Below are 13,488 nucleotides of genomic sequence, written 5' to 3'. Positions count from 1 at the left end.
GAGTTTTTGTTAGTTTTGATTCTTCTCCTATAGTTAACCAAGATTCCGCTTACAAAAACACAGGCACTATTGGACAATTAGACGGTTGTTAATACATTGTTGCAAACAAAATACTGTTCATTCATATATTGTTGTTAACGAAGAAGCATAGAGAAATGAGTGTCTTTCGTTAAAATTGCAGATCGCTTGGGTAATTATCGACCACACGTAGCGTCAACTCCTCAAAAACAATTCTTGACCCAACCGCCGTTTTACATCAGTAAGAGAAAGTCGTTCCATCGGCAGAACAAGCCAGTCGTTTCTCATCAATAAGACAGAGTCGTTCCATCGGCTGAACAAGACAGTTATGTCTTGGTTAGGAGTGGAGACTGCTCCGCCATCATTAATACTTTTGTGGTTGCTATAGTCGAAGACGAAATCGTTTTCTATAGCGGATGCTATCATTCTAGTGGGGTGAAATAGAACCATAACAAATTGTTACCAAAACTATTTGCTGCTATATGGAGTACCGTTATATGCATTGTGCAGGTGTTATATTTAAATACGTTCATTTGCTGCAAATTTATGTTCTTCTGTGCTGAACTATTGAATCTTGTGGCGGGAATTGAGACATTTTAACCTTTAGTTGGAACATTTAATTTTAACCTTTATCAGAATATTTTACGTTTATTTTTTATAATAATTGTAGTTTTGTTTTACCATTTGTATATATATATATATATATATATATATATATATATATATATATGTATATATATATATATATATATATATATATATATATATATATATATATTGTTATGTTTCTTCTTTCCCAACCAAAGAAAAATAAAGAAAAAAATCCATCGAAATAAAATTTTATGATATCAATATAAACAAATTGTATATAGTAATTTAAGATAAGATTTACTTAGTGTAGATAAGAATAGAAATTTGTTTGGCTTCCGTTTCAAACAAAATTATCAAAAAACCTTTGTTTAGAATTAGAAGACATTTTATCTGTAAGTTAATCTTTTCATTGTTTGTATAATCGAGTATTAAATGACCATATTCTAATCTTTTGAAATATGTATAAATTGTGTATTGACAAAACCAATTTTAAAGTAAGCTATTTAGTTTTTCTCTGAAACCGAAATTAGGCTTTTCCAAAATCATGGTAAACACAATTTGAGCTTTTGATTGGACGGTCGTTTTTAAATGGGAATTTGTGAGCCGATCATGAGAACAGGAGAGCAGTTATAATTTGGTCATCGAAGGAAACAGTCGTTTGTCTCAAGATAGGGTGTGGTTCGTGAGTTGGATACCGGCATTGTGAAAAGAATTGAATAGTTTTTGCAGAAGGAGATAGCAAGTAGATTGAAAGAGGTCCTTGTATCTACCGTTGGCATTTTGTGAAGATTTGTGAAAGTAGTTTTACGGCATCAAGTTGACAAAATCAGGTCCTTGTGTCATAAATAAGTACTTGAGTTTTTGGAGAAGTGCATCAGGTGTTTTTGGTTAGTGCCGCAGGTTTGCAGAGACGTTAGGAAGGAGCCTAGGTGCCAAAAAGGAGAGATCACATCGTTGAGGAGACTGGATTTTTCTGGGTATGTTCCAACATACAACTTAATAAGAAAATAAGCTGTGTTTTGTACAATTGAATTTTATTAATTACTATTTAAATGGGAATAAGCCACAATTAATGGTTAAAATACATTTATTTATTGAATTTTATATCTGTGAAGGATCGGTTTGACATCATGGTCATTAGCATTCAAATTTAAGAACTGAGGTTTTGTTAGGCTAATCAAAAGTTTAAAGTTTTGTTGTTTCTTGTTTCAAGTAAAGAAAAATTTAAGTAAAATTGGTTTTCACTTAATATAAATGTATGTAGATTTAAAATCTTATTATTATAAAAATTTGATTTATTTTCTTGTATGCTGAGTGATAAGATAACGACAGAATTTGATAATTGTTGTATTCGTTCATATAAAATAAAGAAACGTAAATTCTTGTAATATAATATATTTTTTATTCTTATCCTTCTTCTCTATCCCGATAAAAGACAACTAGAAAATCTTTGAATCCATCGAACACAGGTAATATAAGGAGTTTATTTTACTTTTGATAACAAATGAGTTATAATTTTTTTATTGGCTCAATAAACTAAGATTAAAGTCAAAATAAACAATCATAACAATATATATAATATTGTTCGGCTTGTTTAAAATTATTCTGTTGGCTTACTATATTTATGTGGCAATCAGCTGTGAAAATCATTGGTCTTTCCTGTTGTATCATATTTTAGCATACTCTCGATTTCTTTTGTAGAAAAGCGGTTTTTGTGTGATATAGATACTCAAAGTTCGTATTATAATATTTAGTTTTCGAAAACAGCTGTGTTTCACGGTAATTCATTCACCTTTTGCAAGCAATCTAAATTATGAATAAGTACTGGTTTTTTTGTGTCTTTATCACGCATATTTTAATTTGTAAATATTATTGTTTTATATAATCTTCTATATGTATATATAATTTGTTTATTGATTTTACTTTTTAAATAAAGTTTTATATAGTCCTCTTGCTTTTATTTTCCATGGTAATATACATACCTAAAGCGAAAGGGAGACACCAGCGAGTTCTAGATTGAACCAAGACATTCTCCTCCCTTTCTGATGGACTTAATTGTTATATAGAGGTCATCATATGTTCAGAAAGCAACAACAATTGCTAAAGATTTATTTGATTGATATAAGGTTGAATGCTCGAATAAATGAAGTTTGATAAAATAAAGGCAGATATCGAGCACAGTTTTATTAATTAAATCTTGCCCAAGTACTTTCACTCACTAGAGCATCTTCAGGGGCATCTGAAATAAGCCAAGAAACGTTTTTTTTTAATGAAGAAATTGATTAACCTCGATAAAAATTCGAAGTTAATGGATGATAAAAGTTTTTTTGTGATTAACGTTTTAGACTTACTTCGTCAATTTTGGGTTATCCAACAATCCCAGAATGTCATAAACATAAAATTAAACATAAAGTTGAACATAACACTACACTAAATAAGGACAATAATTTTAAACTGTTTGAGAATAATAAGACTTGATTTGTTTAGTTTGTACCACCTTTGAATAAAAAAAAAGAAAAAAAAAGTGGTATAACTTTATATACAGCCCCTATTTAACTTATTTGAAACCAAAAATAGAGGAAAATCTTCTATACGTTTCTTCTGTTTACTGAACCTGCATTTTGTGATAAATTATGATTAATATTTTCCCTTGTATAATATAACAAATGGCTATTGTTACTACTTAGACGTACACAACCGGTCTAGTAACAAAAAAAAACCAAAAATCATCATGGAGCAAAGGTGAGCGTTATACAATAGTGTATAATAAATCTTCAACTTTTTCGTTTGTAGCAGGAGAAAAGATCTCCTATTACAATTACAATGAAAATAAATCGGAAGACATTTGTGAGTAGGATTTAAACAATCCATGTTCACAATGTAACAAGCAACAATTGCAAATGACTTCACTGAGAGAATTACTTATACTAACAATGGTGAAAACGTGAAACTGCTCGCTTTGATACGATTTAGTATTATTTGTATGCTGGACAGGTACGAACGGAAGACAAATGTATTCACGTTTTTTTCATTTCGTGTAACTGTATCCGTTTACGACAAAAAAATGGACTTTCATACCATAATCTTGTACTACCACGGCTTCTAGATTATAGATATCGCGATCGTGGATGTATATTACTAAATAAAAACAAACAGTTAGATAACGAACTTGGACAACTTCCTATTTGTAATTTTAACAACTTATTAATATTTCCCTAAAAGAGGAAATAACAAAATTTAAAGAACGGCAGCTGGGCATTGAAATAAAAATTAAGACGATAGGGAGAATAGAAGAGTTTAAATCTTGCTAGAATTAGTGCACCGACGAAATAAAGAAAAACCAATGCAGAATAAACAAAAAATAAAAATTTCATGTACTTAGGAATATATGAAAACAACGATTAGAATAAAACAAAGAGCGGAAGAGCAAAGAAAAAATAGAAAGCAAGTACTTACTTGCCGTGTCCTGTTGAGTTCCAATGAAATTGTGAGTTTCCAGTGCTTTATAGCATCCAGAACTCTTTCGTTGGGATCAACTCTGTTATCGTCGAGCAAATCCAGTAAATCGAAATAGAATACTGCGCACGAAAGAGAGAACTCTACAGAAAAATTCGTACAGAAAAAAGAAGGCACTGGAGAGAACTGTGTGATAAGCTGGATGAGGACATCTTTGGTCAGGGATATAAGATCGCAATGAAAAAGTTCCACGCGTACCCCTCATACGAAATGTCACTAGACAAAAAGTTTGAGGTAACACGAGAGCTTTTCCGTCCGGCAAATGGCATGGCAGAGTATTGAGGGACGGGAGAGCTGAGCGGGCAGTACCTTTTACCATAGATGAATTAGTCGAGGCATTAAATGCAAGCAAGAAATGTAAGTCTACCGGATTAGACCAGATACCGCCCGAACCAGTAAAGTGTCTAAGACGCGCGGATTCTGGGTGGTTTTTGGAGCAAATCAATGCATTTCTTTATGCAGACATTTCCTAAGGCTTGGAGGACAAGGTTGGTACTGCTTCCCAACACTGGGGAGAAATATAGCCCCATATGCCTCCTCCTATGCATCGGAAAGTTATACGAGAGGATGCTGCGAGGACGGATCGATGACACGATTGAGATATCAGGAGGCCAATCCCGAGACAATTGGCAATTGACGCAAATTTTAAGTGTAATCGAGTCATTGCACAATATTGGGAACGAACAGCGCTGAGCGGATCTAATGCTCTTCGATGTCAGAAATGCATTCAACACTCTGCAATGGGAAGAGGTAATGCGGGCATTGGCGGAGAGGGAGTGTCCTAACTATCTGATGAATTGAATGCCCACTATCTTTCCAAGAGAAAGATCATGGTTGATAAGAGCACGCTCATTGACGCAACGGCTGGAGTCCCACAGTGATCGTTCTTGGGTCCGACGCTATGACACCTGGCATATGACTGGGTCATAAACTGCTAATAGGGAGAAGGTATAACAGAAGGACTGTATGACAGATCACGGACTAGAACTCGCAGCAGAGAAAACCGAAGCCATCATTCTAAAGAGTAAACGGAAAAGACAAGGGATGGAAAACTAATGTGCAGGGGTACAGCTAGCATCAAAGAAATGCACCAAATATCTTAACGTGACGCTACACCAATATGGCGTATGCGGAGAGCATATTCGGGTGGTAGCCCAAAAGACAGAAAGGACTGGCCTTGCGCGGTGTTGTGCAGTCAATCATCTTTTACGAAGCACCAGTCTGGAGTGGGGCGATAGAGATACCGACCTACAAGGGGCTCATGATACGAGTAGACAGAACGGGTCTGTTGCGAGTAGCATGTACATACAAGACTGTATCTACGGAGACCTTGTGGACTATCACGGGTGGTGTTTCTCTACATATGTTAGTAGTAGAAAGAAGACATCTCTATGAGAGAAGAGAGCATTTGATGACAGCCATAAATAAAGAAGAAAGGGAAAGATTTATGGAAATATTGCAAGAAGAATGGAACAACACAAAAGATGTTGCCCGGTGGACTAAGATGCTGATCACGAAACTGAGGGACTGGGTGCACTGTGATCACAGGGGATTGGATTACTGCCTGACGCAAGTGCTCACAGGACATGAATGTTTTAGGGCGTATATTCATATAAATGCCTATACTGTGAATAATCCGGCACTGTTACTCACACAATGCTGGAGTGTAATAGATGAGACAGTTGAGAGAAAGATAATTTATCGAGAAATAGGTATGAACCCTATGACTGTGAGAGAGATGATCAAAATGATGGGTAATAAGAAGGGATGGAATAGTGTAGACAATTACATTCGGGCAGTCATTAAAAAGAACGAAGAAGAAGAGAAACAACAGCCAGACCTACGACAGAGATAAGATCATAAGAGAAGGGAGTGCTCCGAAAGTATCATCAACCTTACAGCGTCCATCCCACTTTCGGAGTACTGTAAGTGCGACAGTCAACTGCGCACAAGTAGGAGATGGTGGTTTTAGTTGGTAGGCAGGATAACAAAAAGGCATCCGTTTGCATGACCTCCTTCTAAGGGGAAATGACCTCGGATGTACTCCTCTACCCTGAATCCAACACACGCCAGCCATCTCTAGAAATGGGTTAACCTGGTACGGTTTTTAGAAATTTCCACCCTCAAAAAAAACTCTCGTTGGCATGATTTAGGTCTTCTATTGGATAGTTATTCCTTATGGTCAAGTAAAGGTTGTGAATAGTGCAGACTCCAAAGTTGTCTCTTCCATTTACTTGGTGAGGTCTCCAGCTGAGATAATGCAGGGGGTGACGGTAGTCTTTCACTTGTTTGTCTTTTTCGGACTCTTCGACTACGGCTCTTCTGTTCTTAGGTAAAGCTATTCCTGCGCTAGAGTAGGTTTAAGGGACTGGGGTAGATCTTAGGTACTCAGTAGTGACTCGACCTGTCGACCTAGTGAGGCGTGTGTTGAAGAGTCTCAAGACTAGAACTGCGTACTCGGCTGCTGAGGAACAGTGCAAGCGGTGAAGTATGAAGGACATGTGCTTGCGCACTCCAAGTTGTCAGTTTCTTTAGGAAAGACAGTAGAAGGAGGCTTCAGTATAATATCAATAGAACGAGAGATATGAAAGTGGAACAAAGGGAAAGGAAAATTAGAAAAAATAAAAAACTAATAAGAGCAGGAGTATTGATGACAAAACCAGCGTTAAAGGAATCAAAGAAGAAAAATTATAAGGGTACGTAGACGATAGAAAGGAAAAAAAACAGAATGAAACAAGAAGGCCGAAGAACACGTAAAAAGAAGCAGTTATGGGCATATGTGGAAAACATTTTAGGGAACAATTGAACGGACAAAATACACTGGATAACGAAAATCCTTTTATACAAAAATCTGACATAATAAAATAGGCATCTAGTGACAATTCTATGTATTCGTTATTGTGTTTTTATTATTTTTGTTTTTTCTTTGCTTTTAAGGTCTTCAAAATACTTTGCATATCTATTTAGTCTGCTGTTGTTTCGTTTTACTTCCTGATAACATTTTGAACTACTAATTTTCTTTTATTATTTCTCGCTGTTTTACAAACGTTACATGTTTTTTAAACAAATTTGTGAACACATTTGTGGTGGGCGAAATGCCGATACTTACTGTGGAGCGTTTTTCCGCTAATTTACTTTCACATAAATCGTTATAATAGCTCTATAAATTAAAGAAAATCACAAAAAACCCTATTGTTGGAATTTTTGTCTAATAATGTAAATTAGAGTGAAGTTTAAACCAAAAATATAAAGTTATATTAAAGAAGGAGTATAAAAATACAAAACACACTTGCAAATTTTCCTTGTAACACCTATAAACGTTTGGAGAGAAAGTAATAATTATTTGCTATAATATATAAGCCATTATCTAATATCCTTTAAAATTCTAATGGTCTTATTGTTAATTGTTTAATTAAATAATTGATTAATGAAACTATTACACGTCATATATGTATAAATCTTCTCATTAAAATATTAACGAAATGATAGTTTTTATTGTACAAGTAAGTGTAAGTAAAATGTTGTGTTATGCATAAAGAAAGTACGTTTTATTCTCAAAGTAATTTTCTTATTTCAGATAATTTCCTTATTTGTCAATTTCAATTTCAATAAAGACTCAAAGATGTAGTCCATCTTCTGTATAATAGAGAAGTTCCCGTAAATATTATAAAAACTATCGAAAACGTCTACCAAAACAACAAAATGAAAGTCAGAATAGAATAGAATTTATTTAGTCAATATACAAAAATAGTTTTTTTTAAGGCAAAGGAATAATGACAATTTACATACATACATATAAAATTTTTGCGAATTTAAACATTACAAACAGATATTTAATATTAACAATTTAAGAAACAACAAACACACTAAATACGAGTAAAAATATAAAAACATGAAATATCATCATAATAGGTAAATACCCTGACCAAACTAGTACTATTGTGTAAAAGTTGTACTTAGGTACTCCGTTTTTGAATAGAAACAATGTTTCAAAAAGTGTGAATTGATTTTAAGCTTAAACGATAACAAGTGAAGACTCTTTACTTCATCTGGCCAAAAGTTATACAAACTAACATCAGTTGAATTTTTTATGCTCTGTCAACTTAAAACTTTGTGCTCTTAAATCTTGTATCGTGATCATGGAAGTTGGAGTTTATGTTAAACTTACCTTTGTTGGCTAAATTTCAGTCAGAGTCTCATAAAGTGAAGGTAGTGGCATAATACCTAAATCCAGAAATAAAGGTTTACAGTGTGCCCTACACTCTGCTTTTGTAAGTATCCTCACTACTCTTTTTTGTAGTTTAAAAATTCGATCTGCGTGAGTGTGAGAAAAATTACCTCAAACAGTTATTCCGTATTGTAAATGGCTATGAAATAGTGCAAAGTAGCACATTCTTAGGGTACTTTTAGGAATCATATAAACTAAGTTGCGTATTAAAAATATAATTGTAGCAAGTCTAGAACTTAAGTAATCTGTATGAGCATTCCAATCAAAATTATCATCTAGAAAGATTCCTATTAGTTTAACACTATTTCTTGAGATATACTTCCTATCGGAACTAAAAATCAAATTCTGATTTTTCTCTTCATTTAGCTTCAGCCCATTATGTTCAAACCAGTTTTTTGCGTTCTGGGTATCACTATCTATTTTAATTTTTAAATTATGCCTAATTTTATTCAGCATAAAATCAGCATTTTATGCTGATTAATATTTTTATTTCTTTTTATTTCAGAGTATTTTTATTTCTTTGTTTCCCATTCTGTATCCTCTTCCTTTGTTAACGCTTTTGATGATTTCATCCATGATCAAATTGAAGAGCATGGGGCTCAATAAATCCTCTTGTCTTATTTCGCTGCCTATTTCTATAGGTTCTGTAAGTTGTCCATCTATTCTGACTTCCATTTTGTTGTTTTGGTAGATGTTTTCGATAGTTTTTATATTTAGGGGAACTTCTCTATTATACAGAAGATGAATTACATCTTTGAGTCTTACTTTGTCAAACGCTTTCTTTACGTTAATCAGACACAGAAATGCTGGTCCATTATACTCTAGTGATTTCTCAGTAATTAGCTTTATAACGAATATTGGATCTGTACACGATCTTCCACTATGAAAAAACTGTTCTTTATCGGCTTAACTTATCCTCTGATTTATTAGCACTTGTAAAATTTTAGTTGTAAGTGTTAGCGTAGTATTTAACACTTCCGGTAATTTATTTTGGCTGATAATTTTATTAATTAATGTTGTTAATTGTTCTATCATTGCTGCTCCACAATATTTCAGTAATTCGTTTGGTATCCTATTTTTAGCTGCTGCTTTTCGTTTCTTCAGGTTTTCAAGTATTTTCCGAACTTCCACTACATTTATATTAAGTTCTTCAATTGTGGTAATTTCTGGTGTTTCCGGTTCTAGCATCGTTTGTTCTTCCTCTACATAGAGCTTTTTTAGGTAGTCAATCCACGTATACTTTTCTATTATATGTGATTTGGTTCTATTAGTTCCTTTACCTCCGTTCTTTGATCTCTTATGAAGCGCCATATTTTCTTTTGCAGACCATAAAAATCATGTTCCGTTTTTTTCGAAAAGCTTTCTCAGTGATCATTTTTTATTTTTCTTACAAGTGCATGTGTTTCGTTTCTAATTGTCTTGTAATTATGGTATGAATCTTGTGTTTTGGTTGACATGTATTTCAGGTAAGTTTTTTTTTTGTTTACATTTTTCCTTCTCTTCTGTATAAAACCATGGAGTATTATTTTTATTTACATTTCTTTCACCAGGAACTTCCTTGCCGAGGCTAAGATATTAGACTTAATTTTTGCCCATCTTTCTTCGACTCGCTTCGTTTTTTCGGTTATTCTTTTTTGGAATAGGTATCTTGTGGAGTATCAGAAAGGTATGATGGTATTAAACGTTTTATAATTGTTCACGATTCGAAAGGATTTGTCACTGAAGCAAGTTTATTATTTTGCTCAAAATCTAAAGTAGCCGATTATCCTGGGGAAATGAGCAATAAAATTTTCACTAAATGGATGAGTAAACAATTAATTTCCAATTAAGGTGATGGATAATGCTCCATATCACAGTGTTCTTTTAGAAAAGCAACCTTCTGCTTGCTCTACGTAAAACCATCTTAATGAATCTATCTTCTGGGAATAACAGGAATTTTAGCGTTTGTTCTTCTTTTTCAACGTTTCTCATTCTCCTCTTCTTCTACTGGTGCACGTTATTACTGGAGGTCTGCGATTAGTACATCAAAATGTTCTCTATTCTGCACCACTCTTAATAATTGTTGAACGTTCATGCCCATCCAAGCTCTGATATTGCAAAGCCATGATATGACTCTTTTGCACTCCCCTTTCGGCCCTCTATTTTCCTTTAAATTATTATTCGTAGCATGTTACATTTGTAATTTCTCATTATGTGGCCTAGATACGAGGTCTTTCTTTTCTTAATCGTTATTCTCTTCATACCACCCTAAATATTTCTTGACATTTTGCGTTATTATTCAGTTAAACATTCAACTTGGACTTATATGGAAATATTTTCCTTAGAACTCCTTCCTCATGTTTTACAACTTTATGCCAATCAGTTTTTCTTCATTGTTGCTTTTTCTAACAGGATTTCTTAATACTTATTTAACTTGTCAAAATCATTAGTGTTATATTTTCTTCTTTTTATTTCCAGACTTTCTACGGCTTTCTTCTTGGCTCCTTTCCATCATGGTAATTTTTTTTAACGTTTTACTTTACTTTTATGATGCTTATGTATGAATTTACTATTATTAACATTCACACTACAAGTAAGATTATTTTCCTACTTGACTATTTACTTTTATAAACAGTCTCAATAATTCTCTGTTTCCATTTAATCTCTAACGTTATATCATCTGAAACAGCGAGACAACTCACGCCTGAACGTTACTGAGTAAAAAAGAGTTTTACAACTTACCTTTGATAGTTGAAGGTTTTTTATCCTTCGAAGAAAATATAGTTCTCCTTGTTTTTGGATCTGTCGTTGGAGATGAATGTAAAGTTGCATTTTTCTTATCTGAAACAATTAAATTATACATTAATTAACCAGAAAAGGCTAAAAGTTGCTAGATTAAAATAATATTTTGTAAATCTCGAGAAATTTCGGTTAAATGGATTCCACGGCTATTGGAAGAAGATCAATGAATTGTTTGGCATAAAATCTGCAATAATGTTACGTGCGTAACAAAGACAGTCAAAACAGCGATTAAAGAGTAAATAAACAAATGTAAAAAAAAACTAAAACGCGTTAAAGCGTTGGTTAAGGTGTTTTTAGATTATCAAATCGGATTGTCTTGATGACAGGGAGACACAGCTTTTTACTGCATCTCTCTATATATAGGGAATTTTCTATCAAAAAATATTTTTCCTACATGTCTTCATTTAGCTGCACTGAACAACAAAATATTAACAGACAATAATGAAATTTGCATGACCTATATGAAAATCACGTGTCAATGATCTACCAGCTAATCCAAATGTTACTGAATCCAGCATTTCTTCAAAACTATTTATACGGTAAGTGGACAATGTCATCAAAAATAAAAAAAACAAAAAGACGCCAGACAAAGACAGACAGAATTCATAATAAAATAATGAAGTTAATGAAAACCGAACATCTATGTTGGTTATTTAACAAGATAGATGATACATGAGAAATAAATACGATCTGAATGACTTTATGAAGTCACCAAAACAAAACAACAAGTACAATTCATCATCATCCAGCCCCATTTTCACATCCATTGTTGGATATAGGCCTCCTCCAAACGTCTCCAGTTCTCTCTATCTCTAGCTGCTGCAATCCAGTTTGTTTCTATTTTCCTTAGGTCGTCGGTCCATCGGGTAGGTGGTCTGCCTCGACTTCGCTTGTCGGCTCTTGGTCTCCACTCCAATAATCTCTTCGTCCATCTTCCGTCTTCCATTCTAGCAACATGTATAGCCCACCTCCACTTTTGTTTATTGATTCGCAGTATATCGTCTACGCCAGTTCGTCGGCGTATCTCCTCATTTCTCACGCGATCTTTCAAGGTCAGGCCCAGCATTGGTCTCTCCATTCGCCTTTGTGTTACCCTCAGTTTTTCGGCAGTAGCTTTCGTTAAAGTTAGGGTCTCTGCTCCGTAGGTCAAGACTGGTAAGATGCATTGGTTAAATGCCTTCCTTTTCAGGTGAATTGGGGTATTTGTTTTAAAAATGTCTCTCATCCTTCCATATGCCGCCCATCCCAACGTGATTCGTCTATTTAGCTCGCAGGTTTGGTTGTCTCTGGTTCTTCTGATTTCATGACCCAAGTATGTGTATTTATCGATTAATTCTACCTTGTTGTTGTTGATCTGTATCTCTTCGCTGGGAACCATATTGGTCATCATTTTGGTTTTCTCGAAATTTATCTCCAGCCCAGTTTCTTGTAGTATGTCATTCAGTTCTTGGAGCATGTCTTTGATCTCTCCCAGATTATCTGACAGAAGCACCATATCGTCCGCAAAACGTAGATGGTTTATTCTTTCTCCATCGATGGATATTCCTTTCTGTTGCCATGTTAGTCTTTTAAATGCATACTCAAGAACGGTAATCAACAGCTTTGGTGACATAGTATCACCTTGCCTGACTCCCCTTTTTATCTTTATTTTATTAGTTGCTGAATATAGACTTATGGTTGTTGTGGCATTTTCATATATATATTTTTAACTATATTACAATATCTGTGGTCGACCCTGCAATCTTGTAGTGCTCTTAAGATGGACGGTAATTCCACTGTATCAAACGCCTTTTTAAAGTCTACAAATATCAATGCCAAGGGACGGTTATATTCGTTAGTTTTTTTCTATCAGGGTGTTTAGGCACTGCAGGTGATCGTTTGTGCCGTAATTAGGGCGGAAACCGGCTTGTTCCCGAGGTTGGTACAACAAGTACAATTGTGTAGACATAAAGAAATTAGAATCAATGGACAAAACTATGGATGCATTGTCAACTCAAGAAATTCAAAAAATAAGAGGTGGACATCATTGTTTTATATTATCTCCCCTACTATTCAATGTTTATTTAAAGGATCTATAAATAACGTACGCTATGCCGATGACACTGCCTTACTCGCACATAGGTTAGAGGATTAACAAGAACTTCTGAATGATGTAGACTGAATAGGAAAAGTATTTGGCACAAGAATCAATATTGATTGTTGATGATCGCCCGGTCATTTTCAGTTGAATCCCAAAAATACTTACGCCGAAGAGAGATTACCCTACTAAGCTGAAGATTCCGCAGAGTAAAAGGTTATAATGCCCTTAATAACAGACTATACATAATTCTCAGATTAAAATCAATGAAACTGAA

At 34.1% G+C, this 13,488-nt stretch overlaps 1 protein-coding gene across 4 annotated transcripts in view; it reads right to left on the bottom strand.

Annotated features, from left to right (window-relative positions):
- The window catches only part of toc (toucan), a 516,113-nt gene that overhangs the window by 152,460 nt on the left and 350,165 nt on the right, over positions 1 to 13,488 (bottom strand). For all 4 annotated transcript variants that reach the window (XM_072524002.1, XM_072524003.1, XM_072524004.1 and 1 more), the window contains one exon: positions 11,075 to 11,173. In XM_072524002.1, coding sequence (XP_072380103.1) covers positions 11,075 to 11,173 — 99 coding nt within the window. The remainder of the gene's footprint in view (positions 1 to 11,074; positions 11,174 to 13,488) is intronic.

The sequence above is a fragment of the Diabrotica undecimpunctata genome, chromosome 2 (assembly GCF_040954645.1).
Source record: "Diabrotica undecimpunctata isolate CICGRU chromosome 2, icDiaUnde3, whole genome shotgun sequence".
NCBI classification, from domain to species: domain Eukaryota; kingdom Metazoa; phylum Arthropoda; class Insecta; order Coleoptera; family Chrysomelidae; genus Diabrotica; species Diabrotica undecimpunctata.
This window is presented reverse-complemented; position numbering and strand designations above follow the sequence as displayed.